This window comes from Nuphar pumila, chromosome 13 (genome assembly GCF_984573655.1).
Source record: "Nuphar pumila chromosome 13, dmNupPumi1.hap1.1, whole genome shotgun sequence".
Taxonomy (NCBI): Eukaryota; Viridiplantae; Streptophyta; class Magnoliopsida; order Nymphaeales; family Nymphaeaceae; genus Nuphar; species Nuphar pumila.
The window spans coordinates 57,243,512-57,264,079 of NC_143261.1; the positions used below are offsets into that span (position 1 = coordinate 57,243,512).

The 20,568-nt window shown below is 46.3% G+C and overlaps 1 protein-coding gene and 1 long non-coding RNA gene across 2 annotated transcripts in view; one reads left to right on the forward strand and one right to left on the reverse strand.

Annotated features, from left to right (window-relative positions):
* The window catches only part of LOC149818459 (uncharacterized), a 395,444-nt gene that overhangs the window by 112,911 nt on the left and 261,965 nt on the right, over positions 1-20,568 (forward strand). Inside the window, exon 5 of the mRNA XM_089986220.1 lies at positions 6,130-6,135. Within this exon, the coding sequence (XP_089842346.1) occupies positions 6,130-6,135 (6 nt within the window). The remainder of the gene's footprint in view (positions 1-6,129; positions 6,136-20,568) is intronic.
* Positions 15,979-20,130, reverse strand: LOC149818463 (uncharacterized). Its single transcript, XR_016427359.1, has 2 exons — positions 19,764-20,130; positions 15,979-16,131 (listed from the first exon to the last, which is right to left on the reverse strand). It is a non-coding gene; the product is annotated as an uncharacterized LOC149818463 (long non-coding RNA).

Here is a 20,568-nt window from a genome sequence, read left to right on the forward strand (position 1 = left end):
CGTCCAACTTTACGGACGACCCATAAGAGAAGGGATTAGCAAAAGCTTTGTACTCTGCAGACACTTCAAACCTTTGTTCACCATCACTGGACTTTATTTCAGCCATGGTATTTCACTGCTGACAGTAGCTAGCTAATGAGCCAGATAATAATAATAACCAGAAAGTAATGACGAGCAAACTGATAGTAAAGAAATAGATTCCAGCTGAAATAAAATCCTTGTCTTGCAATATATATATATATATATATATATATATATATATATATATATATATATATATCACAGACGCCACCAGCAAGATAATAAATCTGATCACACTATAAAAATTTATTTTAGATGACAAAAATTGATTTCACATCTAAACTTCAACAAAATTTAATCAGATCTGATTAAATCTGATTCCAACAACAGCAAGCACTACAGATTTAACGCCTACCACATCAACACGACTCTGATATGAGCAAATCTGATTCCAACGACAGCAAGCACTACAGATTTAACACCTACCACATCAACACGACTCTGATACGAGCAACAGTCAGTCAGTCACACCATTCAGATCTGATCCAACATCAACGCTACACGACATCCAATTACTGCATGATCTCAGATCTGCTCCACCCAATCACAAAATGATTGCTGATCTGATGCAACACGATCATGATGTCAGATCTGCTCCACGCAATCTCCACATGATGGTAGATCTGATGCACCATGATCCATCAATATTACTGAGGCGTCATCAACAAGGAGCAAAAGAGGAACACATGATCTAGGGTGTCTGATCAGATCTGCATATTGTGTAGAACTAGTCAGATCCCAGGTCGTGAGACTGAGGAAAGAACCTAGGGTTCGATCAGAAGGAAGATCGAATAAACTAGATATAGGCTAGGAGGAGAGAAGAAGAAAGAAAAAAACTATGATAAAGAGGGAAGAAAGAAATTCAGCCTAGGTGTTAGATTCTCCCAAGAACGAGAGGCTTTGATACCATGTTGAAACTTGGTTTGAGAAAAGATAGCAAAGTACCTTCACGATTATCCCTAATCACCCTTAAGTAGTGATTATGGTCAATAAAGAAAATTACAAAAGAGACCATTAAAAGTTAAAATATAAACAAGACCAACTGATAACTTTTATGATTTCCAATAAACCCCTCACGATAATAACTCTCAACTGTATATAAGTTATAAAAATAATGCAAAAGGGGTTATATGAAATTTAATCATCTTACCTAGGGTTTACACCAGAGTTACCAGTCAAGGAAGCGGGAGCGGGAAACGATACGAGAAGCGGGAGCGGGAAGCGAGACACTTTCAAAAATTTAGGAAGCGGGGAAGCGTGGGACCACTAAGAAGAAAATTACGAACCGTCTCGGAAGCGACCAAGGAAGCGAACCGGAAGCGACCTAGGAAGCGAACCGGAAGCGAGGGGGAAGCAAAAAAAATGAAAAAATGGGGAAGCGAGGGGGAAGCGCGCTTCCCAAAAAAGGGGGATGCTTCCCCACACATTTCGAAAGTGCGACGTTTCGTGCTTCCGAAGCGCGCTTCCCCTTTTACCTAGGCGCTTCCGGTAACTTTGGTTTACACTTTCTTCTTCCTCTTTGCTAACTCCATTGCAAAAGGCCCAATAGCAGTTCTATATCTTATGAGTTGGTCTAGTAGTGTGTCTCGATCCTCTTCGCTTTGAACAAGACGATTGGCACAATCATATAAGTCATTCTTTATCTCCTCATTGGACTCGATATTTTTATACTTATAATATATGGCTGGATTCAAATATAGGTTTGTTGCATGCAAAGGTTTGTGCAATTGATTGCTCCACCTTTTATCGATTATCTCCCAAACCCAGCCGTATATTTGTTTATCATCACACACATTTACCTACTAAGTAAAAGAATTGAAAGTAACCATTATAGAAGCTAAGATAAAATGTAATTTACAATTAGTAGAATACAAAAAAATTAATTTATAATTATACTTTTATTTTTTCCTTTCCACGATCCATTTTCTTGTAGATGTAACCCATAGCAGGCTTTTCATCGCTATCAACCAATCGAAGCATGTCAAACAAGGGGGCCATTGTTTTCAGAGCACAACTCACTCTCTTCTAAAATTTTGAACTCAAAATCATGCTTTCACATCTTTTACCAACTGACGTTTTTGAAAAACTATTTTTTTCCCAATCATCTCTAAGAAATATGAACTTTAGGCATTTTTTCCAATTATATATGCTTTCTAGAGTAAAAAAATGGCAAATTTTGTCACTGCAGGCCTATGTAAGTCCTTTTGTGTGTGTGCTCTCATCATACTCAACACTTGAGAATGTTTGTAATGAATACCACCAATTGCCTTGCTTTTCCGGAAATGTTCTTCAACTCTTTCAATTATCCTATATATTCCAACATCATATCTATACAATGTGCAGCACAAAGAGTCCAAACTAAATGCTTTCTCTTATCCATAAATAATTTACCTGCTTTCACATAGTTTGAGGTATTATCAATAACAACTTGAACCATATTCTCCTCCCAAACTTCAACAATATCATTCAACAATGCAAAAAGCAAATTTGCATCTTTTACTTCATTTGATGCATCAACTGATTTCAAAAACATTGTTCCCAAAAGGCAATTAACAAAAAAATTAATGAGTGTACACCCTTTTGTATCCATGTTTGGACCAATGCACTTTGTATTGGTCCAAGAACTCCTTCATTTTCTTCATTTCTTTATTCAAAAGTAGTTCTCGCAACTCGTGATATGATGGAGGCTTCATCACTGGTTCAAATTGGCCTATAGCTTCAATCATACTGTAAAATGAAGGCAACTTCGCTGTATTAAAAGGTATTCCACCGTCATAAAATCACCTATTAATGTACTCGTACACTGTTTCTCTTTTTTTCTTTTTGAAGCAATTTTCAAACATAGTTTGTTTGTTTGCTTGCCTTCCTTTCTCTGTTGAATCACTTTGAAAGTATAGATCCATATCCCTTTTGATCTAAAGCCGAATGTACTACTCCCCTCCATCTATGAAACTGCATTCACGTCCTTCGCCATAATCGGAAGCTGAGAATAAACTTTCATTTCTTTCGTATATATTAACCGTCTCTCTCTTATTTTTTTCATCTCTATTCTTCTTTGATTCCTCCATGTACTTAGAAAGTACTTGCTTCATTTCTGCAATTGTTTTATCATAAGCCTTCACTTTTCTTCCAATCCCAAGTAGATGCCGTTTTATTTTATATATACATCCTTTATAAGTTCAACATTTAAGGTATGTCTGTAACACCCCAAAATTTCAAGCTTGCAAACCTTTCAAAAAAACAAACAAACAAGAGACTAAAAAGGAATCTCTTCATCTCAGAGATGGTTTACGAAATCAGTGGAAGACTATACTTTTATTAATTTCAAAAAGGCAAGCTGACAACTTTGAGCGCGTTAGCTAAAAGAACCAAAATGCACAACACATGCTACTTGCAAACACTTGGAAAAGCCACTTTCATTTAAGAAGTTCTCCAAATAGTACAAAATTCGGATATTCCAAGGAAAATCCATTACAAAACCCCAAACAACAGGACGCGAGCTAAGAGCAGGAAGAAGAACGTCTTGGAGCCATCTTGCCATTGCGCCATCGCCTGTGGTGTACCTAATCATCACCTGTACCCATAGAATGGGTTAGTTTCGCGAAAAACTAGTAGGTGCACATGAGAGACTACAAGGAACTGAATTATGCAATTTAATTCAGTAGATTACGCAGTTTAAAGCAAATATGCAGTTAAACAGGTAAGCAATGCATGCAGATAACTAGTGCAAACGCGTAAGTAGTGCAAGCGAATAAGTAGTGCAAGTGAATAAGTAGTGCAAGTGAATCAGTAGTGCAACGAATCAGTAGTGCAACGAATAAGTAGTGCAGCGAATCAGTAGTGCAACGAATCAGTAGTGCAGCGAATCAGTAGTGCAACGAATCAGTAGTGCAAGGAATCAGTAGTGCAAGCGAGTCGGTGGTGCAAGCGAGTCGGTAGTGCAGGCGAGTCTCACGGCTCAGCAACCAATGTGAACAGACTTTATGTTCCGATATTACTGGCCTGCGGGTACGCGCAGGCAAAACATAGAAACAACTGAGACTAGTTCGGGCGTCTATTATTCTATGTATTTTCAATAACCCGAATAGCTAGTTGAGTCCGCTCCAAAGGGGACGGCTTTAGTCGAGAGAGGATTCCCCAGAGGCTCAAAAGCAGTGCCACGGATGCATCCAACTTCTGCAGAAGTGTTGAGCCAACTATTGTAGCCCCTTTCCCCTAACTCCAATGACTGGGGAGGCCGGATCATTGCCCGTGGGGTGGTTGTTAACAACCTGTCCATTGGAGTTTTTGTACCGATCTGTCCTCTCCCTTGACAGACAACCAGAAGCGAACGGGTACGTTAGGGGTTGCTTAACTAACGACCCATTCTATGTTGTGGTCTTTAAACCACTCGAGCATCTTGCCTGTGAAGGCGAATGTGAGGCCATTTATGTGATTACAACAGTTTGCATTTAGCGTTGTTTGAGGTCGCACGACCGTCTCATCCGATCATCACAGTACTAGACGTGTCGTGCACGACTACAAGTACTCTAGGATAAAGGGGGTATAGCTCCTCAATAGAAGCCTAAACAGGAGTGTTTCACAAAGATGTAAAGTTTATCAACTTTACTCTATCTTTTGAAACTGCAGTACCTTGTGCCAACATGATGCATGTGATTATCTCGAATCACATCCGCTATCGGGGTATCTATATGTCTCGCATGACTTGATACCGGCCTCGATAGATGGGATACGGGTTTCTCAACAGAACACCCGCAAAGAAGTTCGCTCGCTCCCGACTAAACTCTTGTCGCAAGAGGGAGAGTGGTAAATGCTTCTTGCATCTTCCACGAGGATGCCCTTAAGGCATCCGCAAAGAGCAAGAACCTGCACGTCATCTGTAATAGCAAGGCAATACCAACACAAATGCAAAAGCAAGAGCCTAGGCGCAGAGCGCGACGGCAAGGTAAAGGGCATGGATTGCGAAACCGCATCCTTGAGTGAAGTGGATACTCGTATAAATATATATATATATTTGTATATATATATATATATTCATTTAATGGTCGCTTTTAGTTCAATTGAACTTAATTCAATTATCCAAGTCTTCTGTGCAATTTTTCCCCTACCTTGGAGGGTTACGAGCTTGCTGACGTCTGCGGACATACACGATTGACGGCTCGGGTCGCGGAGCGCGAGTGGGATCCGTTGTAGCTGCAAATATGAGATATTAACAAGCAAACTCTGACAAAAGCAAAAGCAAGGCAAAGACTCGACTTTGCCGATACATAAGGTTGGGGCCAACCGTCCCAATTTACTCGAAAAGAAGATGGGGCAGGATCAAAAGACTCTAGCTGCCAAAAGAGGGATGTAGCCCATGCGAGCAAATGACTCACGCTACTAGGAATTCCTCGTTGGAGACCAACAATTGTAATGATCTGTCCCCATCATGATGTAGCTTCCAAAGATTTCCCGGGCCTGTCGGCCAAGGGTATAGGCTCGCGCACAAAGGGCAGGGGGCCATCGGCCCCTGCTGGCAAAAACGAAAGGCAGGGGCCGATGGCCCCTGCTGACAAAAAGAAGAAAGGCAGGGGCCGATGGCCCCTGCTGGCAAAAAAGAAAGACAGGGGCCCATCGGCCCCAGCTGGCAACAAAAGAAAGGCAGGGGCCGATGGCCCCTGCTGGCAAAAGAAAGACAAGGGCCCATCGGCCCATGCTGGCAAGAAGGCAGGGGCCGATGGCCCCTGCTGGCAAACAGAAAAGCAGGGGCCATAAGCCCCTGCTGGCTAGCAAAAAGAGAGGCAGGGGCCCATCGGCCCCTGCTGGCAACAAGGCAGGGGCCGATGGCCCCTGCTGGCAACAAGAAAGGCAGGGGCCATAAGCCCCTGCTGGCTCGCAAAAAGGAAGGCAGGTGCCCATCGGCCCCTGCTGGCACACGGAAAGGCAGGGGCCAATGGCCCCTGCTAGCGCAACTAAAAGGGACAGGGAGGAGGGGCTCGGCCCCTGCCCTGCCATAGCCAAGAACAGGGAGGAGGGGCTCGGCCCCTCCCCTACCGTAACAGAGAGCAGGGAGGGGTGTCGGGCCCCTCCCCTGCAAAAAAGGGGGCACAGGGTGGGGGTTTGACCCCTCCCGTGGGCACACAGAGAAGTGAGGGAGAGAGAGAGAAGAGACGGAGAGGGAAAAGAGGGAGAAAGAGGAAGCGATGGCGTACCAGGGGGTTTTTGGAGGAAGCTCGCCGGAAGGAAGGGGGGTCGCCGATGTCGATGGCGGCGGCTGTCGGGGGTCGCCGGCGTCGGTGACCGTGGACGAGCGAGAGAGGGAAACAGAGAGACAGAGAGCAAGTGCCGGTGAGGGGGGTTTCATAACCCTCCTCCCGCCTGCCTCGCTGTCTTTTAATGACAGCGAGGGGCGGTGGCCCGGGTCGGGTCCGGGTCGGATCCGGATCCGGCCCAAACCAAATATATATATATATATTTTTATATTACATCCTACCCTCCTTAAAATAATTTCGTCCGCAAAATTTCTATAGCATAAATTGGTCAAAATACAAGTCAGGGTATTTATCCTTGATATCTGACTCAAGCTCCCATGTACATTCACTAATTCCATGGTGTTTCCAACATACTTTTACAAGAGAAATCGTCTTCGACCTGAGCACTTGGTCTCGACGATCAACGATTTCCACTGGTCTTTCCTCGAACGTCAAGTCCTTTTGGATATCCACATCATCATAATGAATGATGTGCAATGGGTCGTGAACATATCTTCTCAGCATGGATACGTGAAAGACGTTGTGAATCTGAGCGTACTGAGGAGGCAGCGTAACGCGGTAAGCCGCTTCGTCGATCCGTTCCAGGATCTCAAAAGGTCCGACAAATCGCGGACTCAGCTTTCCCTTTTTCCCGAACCAGAAGACGCTCTTGGTTGGAGATACCTTAACAAAAACCATATCTCCTGTTGAGAACACAAGCTCTCTAGGTCGACGATCGGCGTAACACTTCTGCCGACTTTGCGCGGTACGCAGACGTTCCCTGATCATCTGCACTTGCTGAGTATAGTGCTGTAGCACTATAGGTGAATCTAGCATTCGTTCACCAACCTCATCCCAGTAAACGGGTGATCGACAAGGCTTCCCGTACAAGGCTTCGTAAGGGGCCATACCGATACTGGCATGGTAACTATTATTGTACGCAAATTCTGCCAACCCAGTATGAGAGTCTCATTCTCCCCTCCAGTCTAACATGCACGCTTGCAGCATATCCTCCAAAGTCTGAATCGTGCGTTTAGATTGTCCATCAGTCTGAGGGTGGAAGGCGGTGCTGAATTTTAGCTTTGTGCCCAAGGCCAACTGCAGCTGCCCCCAAAACCTGGAGGTGAACCTCGGGTCACGATCGGAGATAATTGACACAGGAATACCGTGCAATCTCACAATCTCCCTGACATAGAGGTCTGCCAAGCTGTCCAGTGACTGACTGAGCCGTATAGGGAGGAAATGCGTCGATTTAGTGAGTCGATCCACGATCACCAAAATCGCATCGTGTTTCCTCCGCATCCTTGGCAAACCGACGATGAAGTCCATCGTGATGTCCTCCCACTTCCATTGTGGAATCTCCATTTGCTGCATCACTCCGCCTGGTCGTTGGTGCTCGATCTTAACCTGTTGGCAAGTCAAGCACTTCGAAACGTACTCGTCTACGTCCCGCTTCATTCCATTCCACCAATATCTGCGCTGCAAATCTTTGAACATCTTTGTGCCGCCTGAGTGGATCGTGTACTTGGACTTGTGGGCCTCAGCGAGAATCTCATCTCTCAAAAAAGGATCTTCTGGCACCCAGAGACGATCCTTACGCCATACACCTCCTTCGTCACTCAGTCGGAAGGGGGTATCGGCCCATTGTGCTAGAGCCTTCAGCTTTTCGTACTGTGCATCGATCTTCTGACTGACAAAGATCTTTGACAATAGCTCAGGCTGAGCTACCATGCTGGAAAGACTGATCGAAACTAGAGTGACCGCAAACGGTGCCCACGATATCAGATCCTCGATCAGCTTCCACCCCGCAAATAAAAAGTTTACGGAAACGCTGGGAGACTTGCGGCTCAGAGCGTCGGCCACAACGTTCGCTTTTCCTTGGTGGTAGGACAAGGTAAAGTCGTAATCCTTGAGGAATTCCAGCCAACGTCGCTGCCTCATATTCAGCTCCTTCTGCGAGAACAAATATTTTAGGCTCTTATGATCTGTAAAAGCCTCGAACCGCTCCCCATACAAATAGTGTCGCCATATCTTCAATGCGAAGACCACCGCTGCTAACTCCAAGTCATGAGTCGGGTAATTCTTCTCATGTATTTTAAGTTGGCGCGATGCATAGGCGATCACTCTATCGTTCTGCATTAAGACGCAACCCAAACCTGTCCCGGAAGCGTCTGTGTAAATCAGGAAGCCGCCTTGACCCGAAGGTAAGGCCAAAATAGGAGCAGTCGTAAGACATTCCTTCAACATCTGAAAACTGCTCTCACACATGTCGTCCCACACGAACTTAGCTTCTTTCTTTAGGAGCTGCGTCAAGGGTAGAGAGATCTTAGAAAAGTCCTGGATAAATCTTCGGTAATACCCAGCTAATCCAAGAAAACTCCGAATGTCACGAACATTCCTCGGTTGCTGCCAACTGAGTACAGCCTTGACTTTCGCTGGATCCACGGATACACCTTCCTTGGAGATGACATGTCCCAAAAACATGATCTCCTCAAGCCAAAACTCGCACTTAGAGTACTTAGCGAACAACCGCTCCTTTCGCAAGGTTTCGAGAATAACTCTCAAGTGCTCACGATGTTGCTCCCAGCTATCTGAATACACCAAGATGTCGTCGATGAACACGATCACGAAGGTGTCCAAAAAGGGTTTGAACACCCTATTCATGAGATCCATGAATGTTACAGGAGCGTTAGTGAGTCCAAAGGGCATGACCGTAAATTCATAATGCCCATACCTGGTCCGGAAGGCCGTCTTGGAGATATCATCTCCCTTAATTCTGAGTTGATGGTACCCAGATCTAAGGTCGATCTTTGAGAAGATCCTGGCCCTCTGCAACTGATCGAACAGATCCTCAATGCGTGGCAACGAGTACTTATTCTTTATTGTCGCCTGGTTAAGCATCCGATAATCGATGCACAACCGCAATGATCCGTCCTTCTTTTTCACGAACAAGACGGGAGCTCTCCAGGGCGAGACACTGGGGCGAATGAATCCCTGATCCATCAACTCCTGCAACTGCTTCTTGAGTTCTGCGAGCTCGGCTGGCGCCATCCGATATGGAGCCTTAGAAATTGGCGCAGTACCCGGCAGCAACTCGATGCTGAACTGCACTTCGTGAGGTGGAGGAAGGCCTGGCAGTTCCTCCGGGAAGACGTCTGGAAAATCTCGAACAATCTCCAAGTCTCCCATCGGGACTCGCGTTGGCCCGGACTGGATGACACTGACCAAAAAGGCAGTGCATCCCTTCCTCAGGTAGCTCTGCGCCTTCAACGACGAAATCAACTTGCTCGCCCGAACGGGTTTCACGATCTTGAATTCCATCTTGGGCATTCCTGGTGGAGATAAAACAATCCTGCTATCTCGGCAAAAAATCTTGGCATGATACTTGTGCAGCCAATCCATGCCTAGGATGACGTCAAATTCTGTCATCACTAGCAGGATAGCACAAGCCGGTAAATGCCGATCTGCTAAGACTACGTCCAACTCTGGTACGTAGGCCGCACAAATGGTATTTTTCCCAATCGGGTTATACACTTCAAGTGTATTATGCAAGGGTTTTACAGGTATGTGCAAACACTCGGCAAAATTTACCGAAATAAAAGAGTGTGTGGCACCACAATCAAAAAGCACAAAAGCCGCTTGGTTAGCAACAAAAAGGGTACCTTGTACTAGGTCGCCCTTGGTCAACTGCTCAGCCTTGGCTGAGTAGACGCGTCCCGGCGCCCTCCTTTGACCGCTCGTCTGTGATGGTGGCAACTGATACTGCTGTTGCGGCAGTGGTGGCCGAGGGAGCAAAGGTGCTCCACTGGTCTGCCTGGAATCATCAGCCACCTTTTTGCGGCAATCACAAACGTAGTGGCCCATCTTGCCACAATACAGGCATCCGCCTGTGTCGAGCGGGCACGCCTGCCCAAAGTGAGATCGCTGGCATCTGGGGCATACGCTGCCAGCCTGTTGCCTGGCTGGAGGGTTGCCCTGTGGCCGCTGACGCTTCGAAGGAGGATATTGTTTCCTTCCTCCTTCGCTCTTTACAGGAAGGAGCGGTCGTTTGCCTGGGTCACCGGAAGGTGTCTTCGGCTCACCACCCGTAGCGGGTGGCCTCCTGCCCTGAGCACTCTTAGTGCGCTCCCATGATTCACTCAGAACGGTGGCGGCAGCAACTGCCGTAGAGAAGGTCGAGGGCATGCTCGTTAGGACCCGATGCATGAGTCCCTCCTTCAGCCCCCGAACAAACTTTCCTGCTCGCTCGCGATCATCCGCGAACAGGTTAGGGCAGTAGGGTTCCAAACTCTGGAATTTGGCGATGTAATTCGTCAAACTCGAATTGCCCTGGCAGAGCTCCAAGAACTCCACCTTCTTCTTCTCCCTTGCGTGAGGCGGGAAGTAGTTCTCCAAGAAAGCCTTTCTGAAAGCTTCCCAAGGAATGGGCGAAATCCCCAAAAACTGCACACCCCGCGTCATGTCCCACCAACTGCGGGCATTCCCCTTCAGCCTGAAGGTCCCGAATAGCATCTTCTTGTCATCGGGCACTGACAAGACCTCGAACACTCGTTCCACCTCCTTCACCCAGCTATCGGCCATGTCTGGGTCGGGCTTGCCGTCGAAGGTCGGGGGATCAAGCTTCAGAAATTTCTCATACGTCACTGCGGTATGCGGGATCGGCTCAGGAACGGGCGTTGGTTCCCTTTGGGAACGAATTTGGTCTCGCATAGCCGCTGCCAGGGAACCTAGGGAATCCATCACGAATCCCCGCTGATCTGACCATTCGTCAGCAGACCCTTCGTTCGAGTTCCTTGCCATCCTTGGAGTAAACAAGGAATACCCATAATTAAAAATTTTAGGAAGCTCAAAACAAGCAAAAACATAAGTACTATTCATGTTTAACATGAGTAGTTTATGTAACCCCAGCAATGCTGGTACATACACAAAACATGTCAAGCCACTTAACTTAACAATGCCTTGTGCACCTACTAAGCAAGAGGAAAAGTATACTCACAGCGCGATGCGGATGCTCAATGGTCAAGAATCCTTGCTTCCCTTAGCTCTGATACCAAGTTGTAACACCCCAAAATTTCAAGCTTGCAAACCTTTCAAAAAAAAATAGACAAGAGACTAAATAGGAATCTCTTCATCTCAGAGATGGTTTACGAAATCAGCGGAAGACTATACTTTTATTAATTTCAAAAAGGCAAGCTGACAACTTCGAGCGCGTTAGCTAAAAGAACCAAAACGCACAACACATGCTACTTGCAAATACTTGGAAAAGCCACTTTCATTTAAGAAGTTCTCCAAATAGTACAAAATTCGGATATTCCAAGGAAAATCCGTTACAAAACCCCAAACAACAGGACGCGAGCTAAGAGCAGGAAGAAGAACGTCTTGGAGCCATCTTGCCATCGCGCCATCGCCTGTGGTGTACCTAATCATCACCTGTACCCATAGAATGGGTTAGTTTCGCGAAAAACTAGTAGGTGCACATGAGAGACTACAAGGAACTGAATTATGCAATTTAATTCAGTAGATTACGCAGTTTAAAGCAAATATGCAGTTAAACAGGTAAGCAATGCATGCAGATAACTAGTGCAAACGCGTAAGTAGTGCAAGCGAATAAGTAGTGCAAGTGAATAAGTAGTGCAAGTGAATCAGTAGTGCAACGAATCAGTAGTGCAACGAATCAGTAGTGCAACGAATCAGTAGTGCAAGGAATCAGTAGTGCAAGCGAGTCGGTGGTGCAAGCGAGTCGGTAGTGCAGGCGAGTCTCACGGCTCAACAACCAATGTGATCAGACTTTATGTTCCGATATTACTGGCCTGCAGGTACGCGCAGGCAAAACATAGAAACAACTGAGACTAGTTCGGGCGTCTATTATTCTATGTATTTTCAATAACCCGAATAGCTAGTTGAGTCCGCTCCAAAGGGGACGACTTTAGCCGAGAGAGGATTCCCCAGAGGCTGAAAAGCAGTGCCACGGATGCATCCAACTTCTGCAGAAGTGTTGAGCCAACTATTGTAGCCCCTTTCCCCTAACTCCAATGACTGGGGAGGCCGGATCATTGCCCGTGGGGTGGTTGTTAACAACCTGTCCATTGGAGTTTTTGTACCGATCTGTCCTCTCCCTTGACAGACAACCAGAAGCGAACGGGTGCGTTAGGGGTTGCTTAACTAACGACCCATTCTATGCTGTGGTCTTTAAACCACTCGAGCATCTTGCCTGTGAAGGCGAATGTGAGGCCATTTATGTGATTATAACAGTTTGCATTTAGCGTTGTTTGAGGTCGCACGACTGTCTCATCCGATCATCGCAGTACTAGACGTGTCGTGCACGACTACAAGTACTCTAGGATAAAGGGGGTATAGCTCCTCAATAGAAGCCTCAACAGGAGTGTTTCACAAAGATGTAAAGTTTATCAACTTTACTCAATCTTTTGAAACTGCAGTACTTTGTGCCAACATGATGTATGTGATTATCTCGAATCACATCCGCTATCGGGGTATCTACATGTCTCGCATGACTCGATACCGGCCTCGATAGACGGGATACGGGTTTCTCAACAGAACACCCGCTAAGAAGTTCGCTCGCTCCCGACTAAACTCTTGTCGCAAGAGGGAGAGTGGTAAATGCTTCTTGCATCCTCCACGAGGATGCCCTTAAGGCATCCGCAAAGAGCAAGAACCTGCACGTCATCTGCAATAGCAAGGCAATACCAACGCAAATGCAAAAGCAAGAGCCTAGGCGCAGAGCGCGACGGCAAGGTAAAGGGCAAGGATTGCGAAACTGCATCCTTGAGTGAAGTGGATACTCGTATAAATATATATATATATATATATATATATATATATATATATTTGTATATATATATATATATTCATTCAATGGTTGCTTTTAGTTCAATTGAACTTAATTCAATTATCCAAGTCTTCTGTGCAATTTTTCCCCTACCTTGGAGGGTTACGAGCTTGCTGACGTCTGCGGACGTACACGATTGACGGCTCGGGTCGCGGAGCGCGAGTGGGATCTGTCGTAGCTGCAAATATGCGATATTAACAAGCAAACTCTGACAAAAGCAAAAGCAAGGCAAAGACTCGACTTTGCCGATACATAAGGTTGGGGCCAACCGTCCCAATTGACTCGAAAAGAAGATGGGGCAGGATCAAAAGACTCTAGCTGCCAAAAGAGCGATGTAGCCCATGCGAGCAGATGACTCACGCTACTAGGAATTCCTCGTTGGAGACCAACAATTTTAATGATCTGTCCCCATCACGATGTAGCTTCCAAAGATTTCCCGGGCCTGTCGGCCAAGGGTATAGGCTCGCGCACAAAGGGCAGGGGGCCATCGGCCCCTGTTGGCAAAATCGAAAGGCAGGGGCCGATGGCCCCTGCTGGAAAAAAGAAGAAAGGCAGGGGCCGATGGCCCCTGCTGGCAAAAAAGAAAGATAGGGGCCCATCGGCCCCAGCTGGCAACAAAAGAAAGGCAGGGGCCGATGGCCCCTGCTGGCAAAAGAAAGACAGGGGCCCATCAGCCCCTGCTGGCAAGAAGGCAGGGGCCGATGGCCCCTGCTGGCAAACAGAAAAGCAGGGGCCATAAGCCCCTGCTGGCTAGCAAAAAGAGAGGCAGGAGCCCATCGGCCCCTGCTGGCAACAAGGCAGGGGCCGATGGCCCCTGCTGGCAACAAGAAAGACAGGGGCCATAAGCCCATGCTGGCTCACAAAAAAGAAGGCAGGGGCCCATCGGCCCCTGCTGGCACACGGAAAGGCTGGGGCCAATGGCCCCTGTTGGCGCAACTAAAAGGGACAGGGAGGAGGGGCTCAGCCCCTCCCCTGCCATAGCCAAGAACAGGGAGGAGGGGCTCGACCCCTCCCCTACCGTAACAGAAGCAAGGAGGGGGGCTCAGCCCTCTCCCCTACCATAACGGAGAGCAGGGAGGGGTGTCGGGCCCCTCCCTTGCAAAAAAGGGGGCACAGGGAGGGGGTTTGACCCCTCCCGTGGGCACACATAGAAGTGAGGGAGAGAGAGAGAAGAGACGGAGAGGGAAAAGTGGGAGAAAGAGGAAGCGATGGCGTACCAGCGGGTTTTCGGAGGAAGCTTGCCGGAAGGAAGGGGTTCGCCGATGTCGGTGGCGGCGGCTGTCGGAGGTCGCCGGCGTCGGTGACCGTGGACGAGCGAGAGAGGGAAACATAGAGACAGAGAGCAAGTGGTGGTGAGGGGGGTTTCGTAACCCTCCTCCCGCCTGCCTCGCTATCTTTTAATGACAGCGAGGGGCGGTGGTCGGGTCGGGTCCGGATCCGGCCCAAACCAAAATTTTTTTTTTTTTTTTGATATTACAATGTCACAAAATTCAGATCTTGTTTATCCTTAATATAGGCCCACTCCCATGCTGGATCACCTGATTTTCTCTTAAAGTTCTGAATATGTTCCAAATTTGAAAATGTGGACCCACTAGCACTTGCAGATGAAGCCCCCTTCCATTGTTCTAAAAAATGATAAGAATCTAAAAAAAGGCAACATCTAAATTTGCTAAATAAAAAGGAGTAAGCAACAAATAACATATCAGCAAAATATGAATTCATAATAAAAAACCCTTAAGTTTTTTTTTGTAATTGCAGCACACATTTAATGACAACTTTAACAGGAGCAAACCCTAGGTTTTTTATTAACTATAAAAAAGTTTAGGTGTGTTTTTAACAATATTGAAAACTTAGATGTGTTTTTTATAATCAACCAAAATTTAGGTGTTTTTTTTAAAATGTCCCCCAAAAAACATAGTTAAACCTAATTTGAGTTGGGTTCTGGTACTTATTTTATGCCTATCCTGATGTTTGGGTTTGGGCTCAGTCAGATACCAGACATGGATCCGGCCCATTGACTACCCAAGATGAGATCTGTGAACTTATACCCAAACAAATGTTTATCTGTGCACTTATACCCTAACAAATGTATATATGTGCCCACACATGCAACATTGGAAATAGCCAGTAACAAAAATTGGAGTGTGGCTGAGATTTGTTCGGATCACAGTAAGTCTTTTTAGAAGAATTTCTAACTTGTCCGCACGGGAATTTGTAGGGGATTTTCAAAAAATGATTGGTTTTCTTTCATAGAATCAGTAATTTAGAGAAAAAGTCAAAAGGAAATTTACAAAAGCCAACAAGCGAAAATGTTTGGTTTATAAGAGGAAAAAAAAGAGGAAAACATAACTCCCACAACATAGATGAAAATATTATTCATGGCAGCATTGATCCCAATTTCATGGAGATACTCTTTACACTGGTGTATAAAGCAGAGCTACCGGAAGCTTCTTAGATAGGTGGGAAGCTCGCTTCCTGGAAACTCGCTTCAGAAACGTGATACTCCTCGCTTCCAAAACTTGATGAGAACCTCGATTCCCCCATGCTTCTCCTATGCTTTCCACACGCCTCATCTATTCATCTTATATGTTCTCTTACTCAACTTTTCTTGTTTTTTATGTGTTTTCTCTCACTTTTCTCACTCACTTCCATGTGCTTTCTCTAAATTGGTAGTCATCATGTGACGCCCCCAAAATCCAAAGTTGGAAAATCCTTAAATTTTCAGAGTAAATTTTTTTTTTTTGAAAGCATTGCGCATAAAGGAAAACTAGCAGGGGAAAACAATGGGAAATTCTGTGCGGGTCACAGGAAGAAACAACAACAAGAAACATTTTATTTATTACAAATTGATACGTGAGCAATATACATCATTTCCCTTTTCCAACGACCACTGCCAAGATCTTCGAGTTCTAGAGTGTGGGTTCAGTCCTCCGCCGCACATCGAGCTCCATCGCACCACTAGAAGCCAAACACCTGTATCCCCATAAAATGGGGTCAGTACTCTTGCGAGCTGGTGAGATAAACCATCCATACATTTATCATTTCTAAGGAAAATCATAAGGTATAAAGCATGAAACAGGATACAGATATGTCATGCTTGAAAACTGCAAGTAACAGGCTATTTCTAACATGATGGAACAGTTAGAAACATTTAAACCAAAGTACAAGTGCGCGTGTCAAGTAAGCAAGTGTACGTGTTACAAGTCCAAGCAACAGTGAAAGTAGCAAGTACAACAACTACTACGAACTGAGCAAAGAAAACAAGCCCAGCATCTACTGAACAACGAAACGACTAAGGAACCAAGCACGAGACAAGCGCAAGGACAGTACCAACACAAGCAGTGAAGTAAAAATAATACTAAGTGATAAGCGACAATGTCAAGCCTTAACACGTTTAGATAGTAACCTCAAACATCTGAGTAAGTAAGCAAAGTAACGAATACTTCCAAGTGATAAGCAACGGTGTCTAACACTAACAACTTAGACAGTGACGGCAGTCATCTAAGCGAGTAAGCAAAGAAGCTACAACTCTAGCATCACGATCAAGGATGAGCAACACTATCGTGATCAAATGGTTAGCATTCACATTCCAGGGTGACGATGAATGTTCATCAATTATATATATACAAAACACACAGGATATACTACAAGGAAAAATACGTGTAACCAGTCGTCCTTAGCACAGGTGAGCTCAACTCACGAGATGGGTCTACAGCCCACACAAACTCGCCACGGAGTTCATAACATCCATAACAGTCTTCAAAGATAAGTATATAGTTCTACAATATACTTCAAGTCCCCTCTTTCACGTTCGAGATGGAGCAAATTCCAAGGGTAAATCGTGTGCCCAATGAAAATGCACACGAAACTAATCAGACATTTAAGCAGTAAAGCAATTAAATAATGGAGCCATTACGATGATGAAAATCATCGCGTATCCCAATCCACAATTAGGCATATCTAGTCACAATTCCTCATTCCGAGGTACTTAGGCTCATCTGGCCTTGTGTTCCCCGCAGGGCAAAACGAGCAGAAATGTCGAGGTCACACTCGAACATTTACGTGCTCCAGCACAACGAGCATAGTGAAGAGCCTTGCCGACGAAGGCGATGATCATACCTTAATAATCAGGGGATGCGACAAGCATTAGCTTAATGCCAAGAGGTGAACTACCGCATATATATATATATATGTACCGATGTCGCATACGATCCACATGACGTACATGTCAATAGGTGCAAAAACAAAGTATAACGACTCAACCGTCAAATGTAAATGTTCATATTTACGTATCTCCATTCTACTCACGTGCGAACACGTACAAGGGCTAAGTGGCGTTCAACAAGGCAGTAAACAAGTGATCGCATTGTGATATTCGCACTATGACAATGCACGCATATCCACCCCGTGCCCTTTTTCACAAATTTAAAACTTCACAAATGCCTCGTGGTCCCCACGGGGCACGCAGTGAGGTCTTAGCCATGTCACCCACGTGCTCGGCCTCACCCGACCCATGAAGAGCACGTTGCCGGTGAAAGTGATCTCACGTCACTACCATTTCCATTTCTAGGGTATCACAGTACGTGAGCTCTCTCACGATCGTGGGCCATTGCCCGAAGACTCCAACTGAGTCCCAAACCTAAACAGGTCAAACTATGCAAATACCCAGATGGTGTTCTAGCTTTCAAGCGTATGTCGCGTCGAGTGTGAAGCACGCCTCTGGTGCGTAAAATAGTCATCACATATGAACATGAATCAACAACACTCGACTACCCGCACTCAGTGACCTACGATCAAGATGTGCCAACGTGCACGTGCGAAACAAGAAAGGTCGTAAAGTCAAAATCAATAGCACAGGTATCGAGCCGAGGCAACGATACAAACAAATATATATATATATATTTTTAAATGACACAACTTGCTATTTTTGAGTGGCACCAGGCTCAAAATGCATATACGATAGCCATTGTATATGCGACGAGTGACCAAAGACTGGAATACATATTTTCCCAAATACGTGTATCTCAATCGTCGTATCGCGACAAATCTCGCGTAGCAAAACCTTCTGTGGAGGACCCTCACAAAATCGTCAATCAAGTGTGTTGAGAGTGAGACCTAACTTAATCCCACTCGTATGGAAATTACATTAGCATATCCAAGTGCGTAGCCGCACTCTGCCCGCACCAAAAAGGGGCACGAACGATGCTATATGCCTGAGGCGTCCAACGCAGGTGGAAAAGTACACGCAAGTGTGTAGCATGACACACGTCACAAGCTCAACACATCACTGCCACGATAGGACAATGAGGCACGGGCTTCCGATGCCCAAGATCGCAACTATCTCGTTGCTCACTAGCTAATTTTCTCACTTTATAGCTACTTTCTCGCCTTGCAGATTCGCTACGATGAAGGGAAAGTTGTAACTAGTCTGCTGAGCTCCCAAGAGACGCTCAGCTAGGTCTGGTCCCAGTGGGATCAGACCCGGCGAGGCCCACAAACCCACCTTGGTCTGAATCCAAGGTGGTTCGGACTGAACTGGTGCCACCACGGGGAACCGGTTGGTGGTGTCCCAACCGACCCAAAGGCAAAGCCGTAAGGTTTGGTCCTTTGAACCAGACCACTTGTGGTCAGAAAGACATAGGTTTGAGCCCGAGAATGGATCAGACCACGGGCTGCCAACCCAGCCCCACGGGTTGCTAAAGGGGCGGCAGGGTAGCCGGGTGCCTTAGCACCCGGTGCCAACTTGGCACCAAGGCAAAGATCGAGGCCCAAGTCGGGCCTGCTGCATGACTGGGCCACTGGGCCCAAGTCAAACTAGGTCTGTACCTTAAGTGCAGACCAACTGCTGCCTTGATGCAGCACTGGCCAAGGGCCAAAGCCTAGCTCACCCGGGTGCAGCCACACCCGGCTGTGCCTAGGCGAGCTCCCATAGTGGGGCTCGGCTGGGTCAAATGCCCAAGTGGGCAAGGGCTAAAACCCACACCAGCAGGGTCTGGTCCAGGGGTGACCAGACCCAAATGGGCCGCAAGAAAAGCCCCTGGTCTGAACCCAAGGGGTTCAGACCAGGGGTAGTAGGCCCAGCCCGCACCCAAGGGGCGTGCGGCTGTCCAACGACCTCCATCCGGGGGTAAAGCCAACCAGCATGGTCGGGACCCTGTGGGTCCAGACCCAGCTAGTTCAAAAGAGACAGAGTAGCACACGGAGGTGTGTACTACTCCTGTATCCCTGGTCAGACCGAGGGAAGGGTCCGAACCAAAGCTGCAGGCCGCAGCCCGTACTCGCACCTAGGTGCGCCCAAGAGAGGTGGGGTGCCTAGCGCCCGGCGGCCAAAGGCTGCGCCAAAGGTCCAGCTAGGTGCACTTGGTCGAGCTCGTGCTCAGACCAGTGTGCACCTGGTTGGGTCTGTCCCACAATGGTACAGACCGGACAGGTAGCACCACCCCACAAGGAATGGACAGGACGTTAGGGACTAAAATGCTGAACACTATATACATATATTTATATTTTTTTTTCTAAACTGCAGTCGAAAGGCTGCCATTTTCTGGCAGCCTACAGGCTGTTTCGGCAAAAATGCCGAACATACGATTTGTGGAGCTACTCGTTACCTTTCCACAGACGTCAAAAAGTGTGAGTTTCGTCAAAGGGGCTAGGAGTTACAGCGGAAACGCCGGACATTATCTGGATCATTTTCAGACCGCTGACGAAACAAGTCATCCGCCGACAATGATGAAAAACAACAACTCTACAGGACGAAACAAACAAAACGATTAACTGCAATGTTGTAGAGCTCTGTTAGGGATTTTCATAATGTCTAAGAAGTCTGAACTCCGATAAGCAGTCCAGGAGTTACCGCAAAAAGACCAAGCGTCACCCAAGACATTTCTGAGTTGCTGATGGGAAACATTGTCATCCCGTAACGTGGAATTTTGACGTCTCTAAAGGCCGAAACAGATAAAGTTCTTAACTGAGAAGTTGTAGAACTCTGTCTACCCTTTCTAGAATGTCCAAGAACACTCCGATCCGACACGTATCCTGGGAGATACGCTTGTTTTATCGGAGGGTTCCCTGACAACTCGGGAAAAACGAGAAGCAATCAAGGGAAAATACATATATGAGAAACATTTTCTAGTTGGAAACAACAACTTAAACGAAACTTTTGTGGATCTAAATCCACCACAAAAAGTCATTCCTCATCATGTATGCAACTTGGTTTTTAGCAAGAAGACAAAACCAAAAACATGCATATGCTAATCCGAAAAATATTCAAACGTAGGAAGATAACTCACCTTGCAAAAAGGGGAAGGAATCCTTCAGCTGGAGGATGTGCCACCCTCACACACACATCACAAAGAAAAACAAAAGAGAAGATGGGGGAGAAGAGAGAAGAAGGAGAGAGAGGGGAGGAGAAAG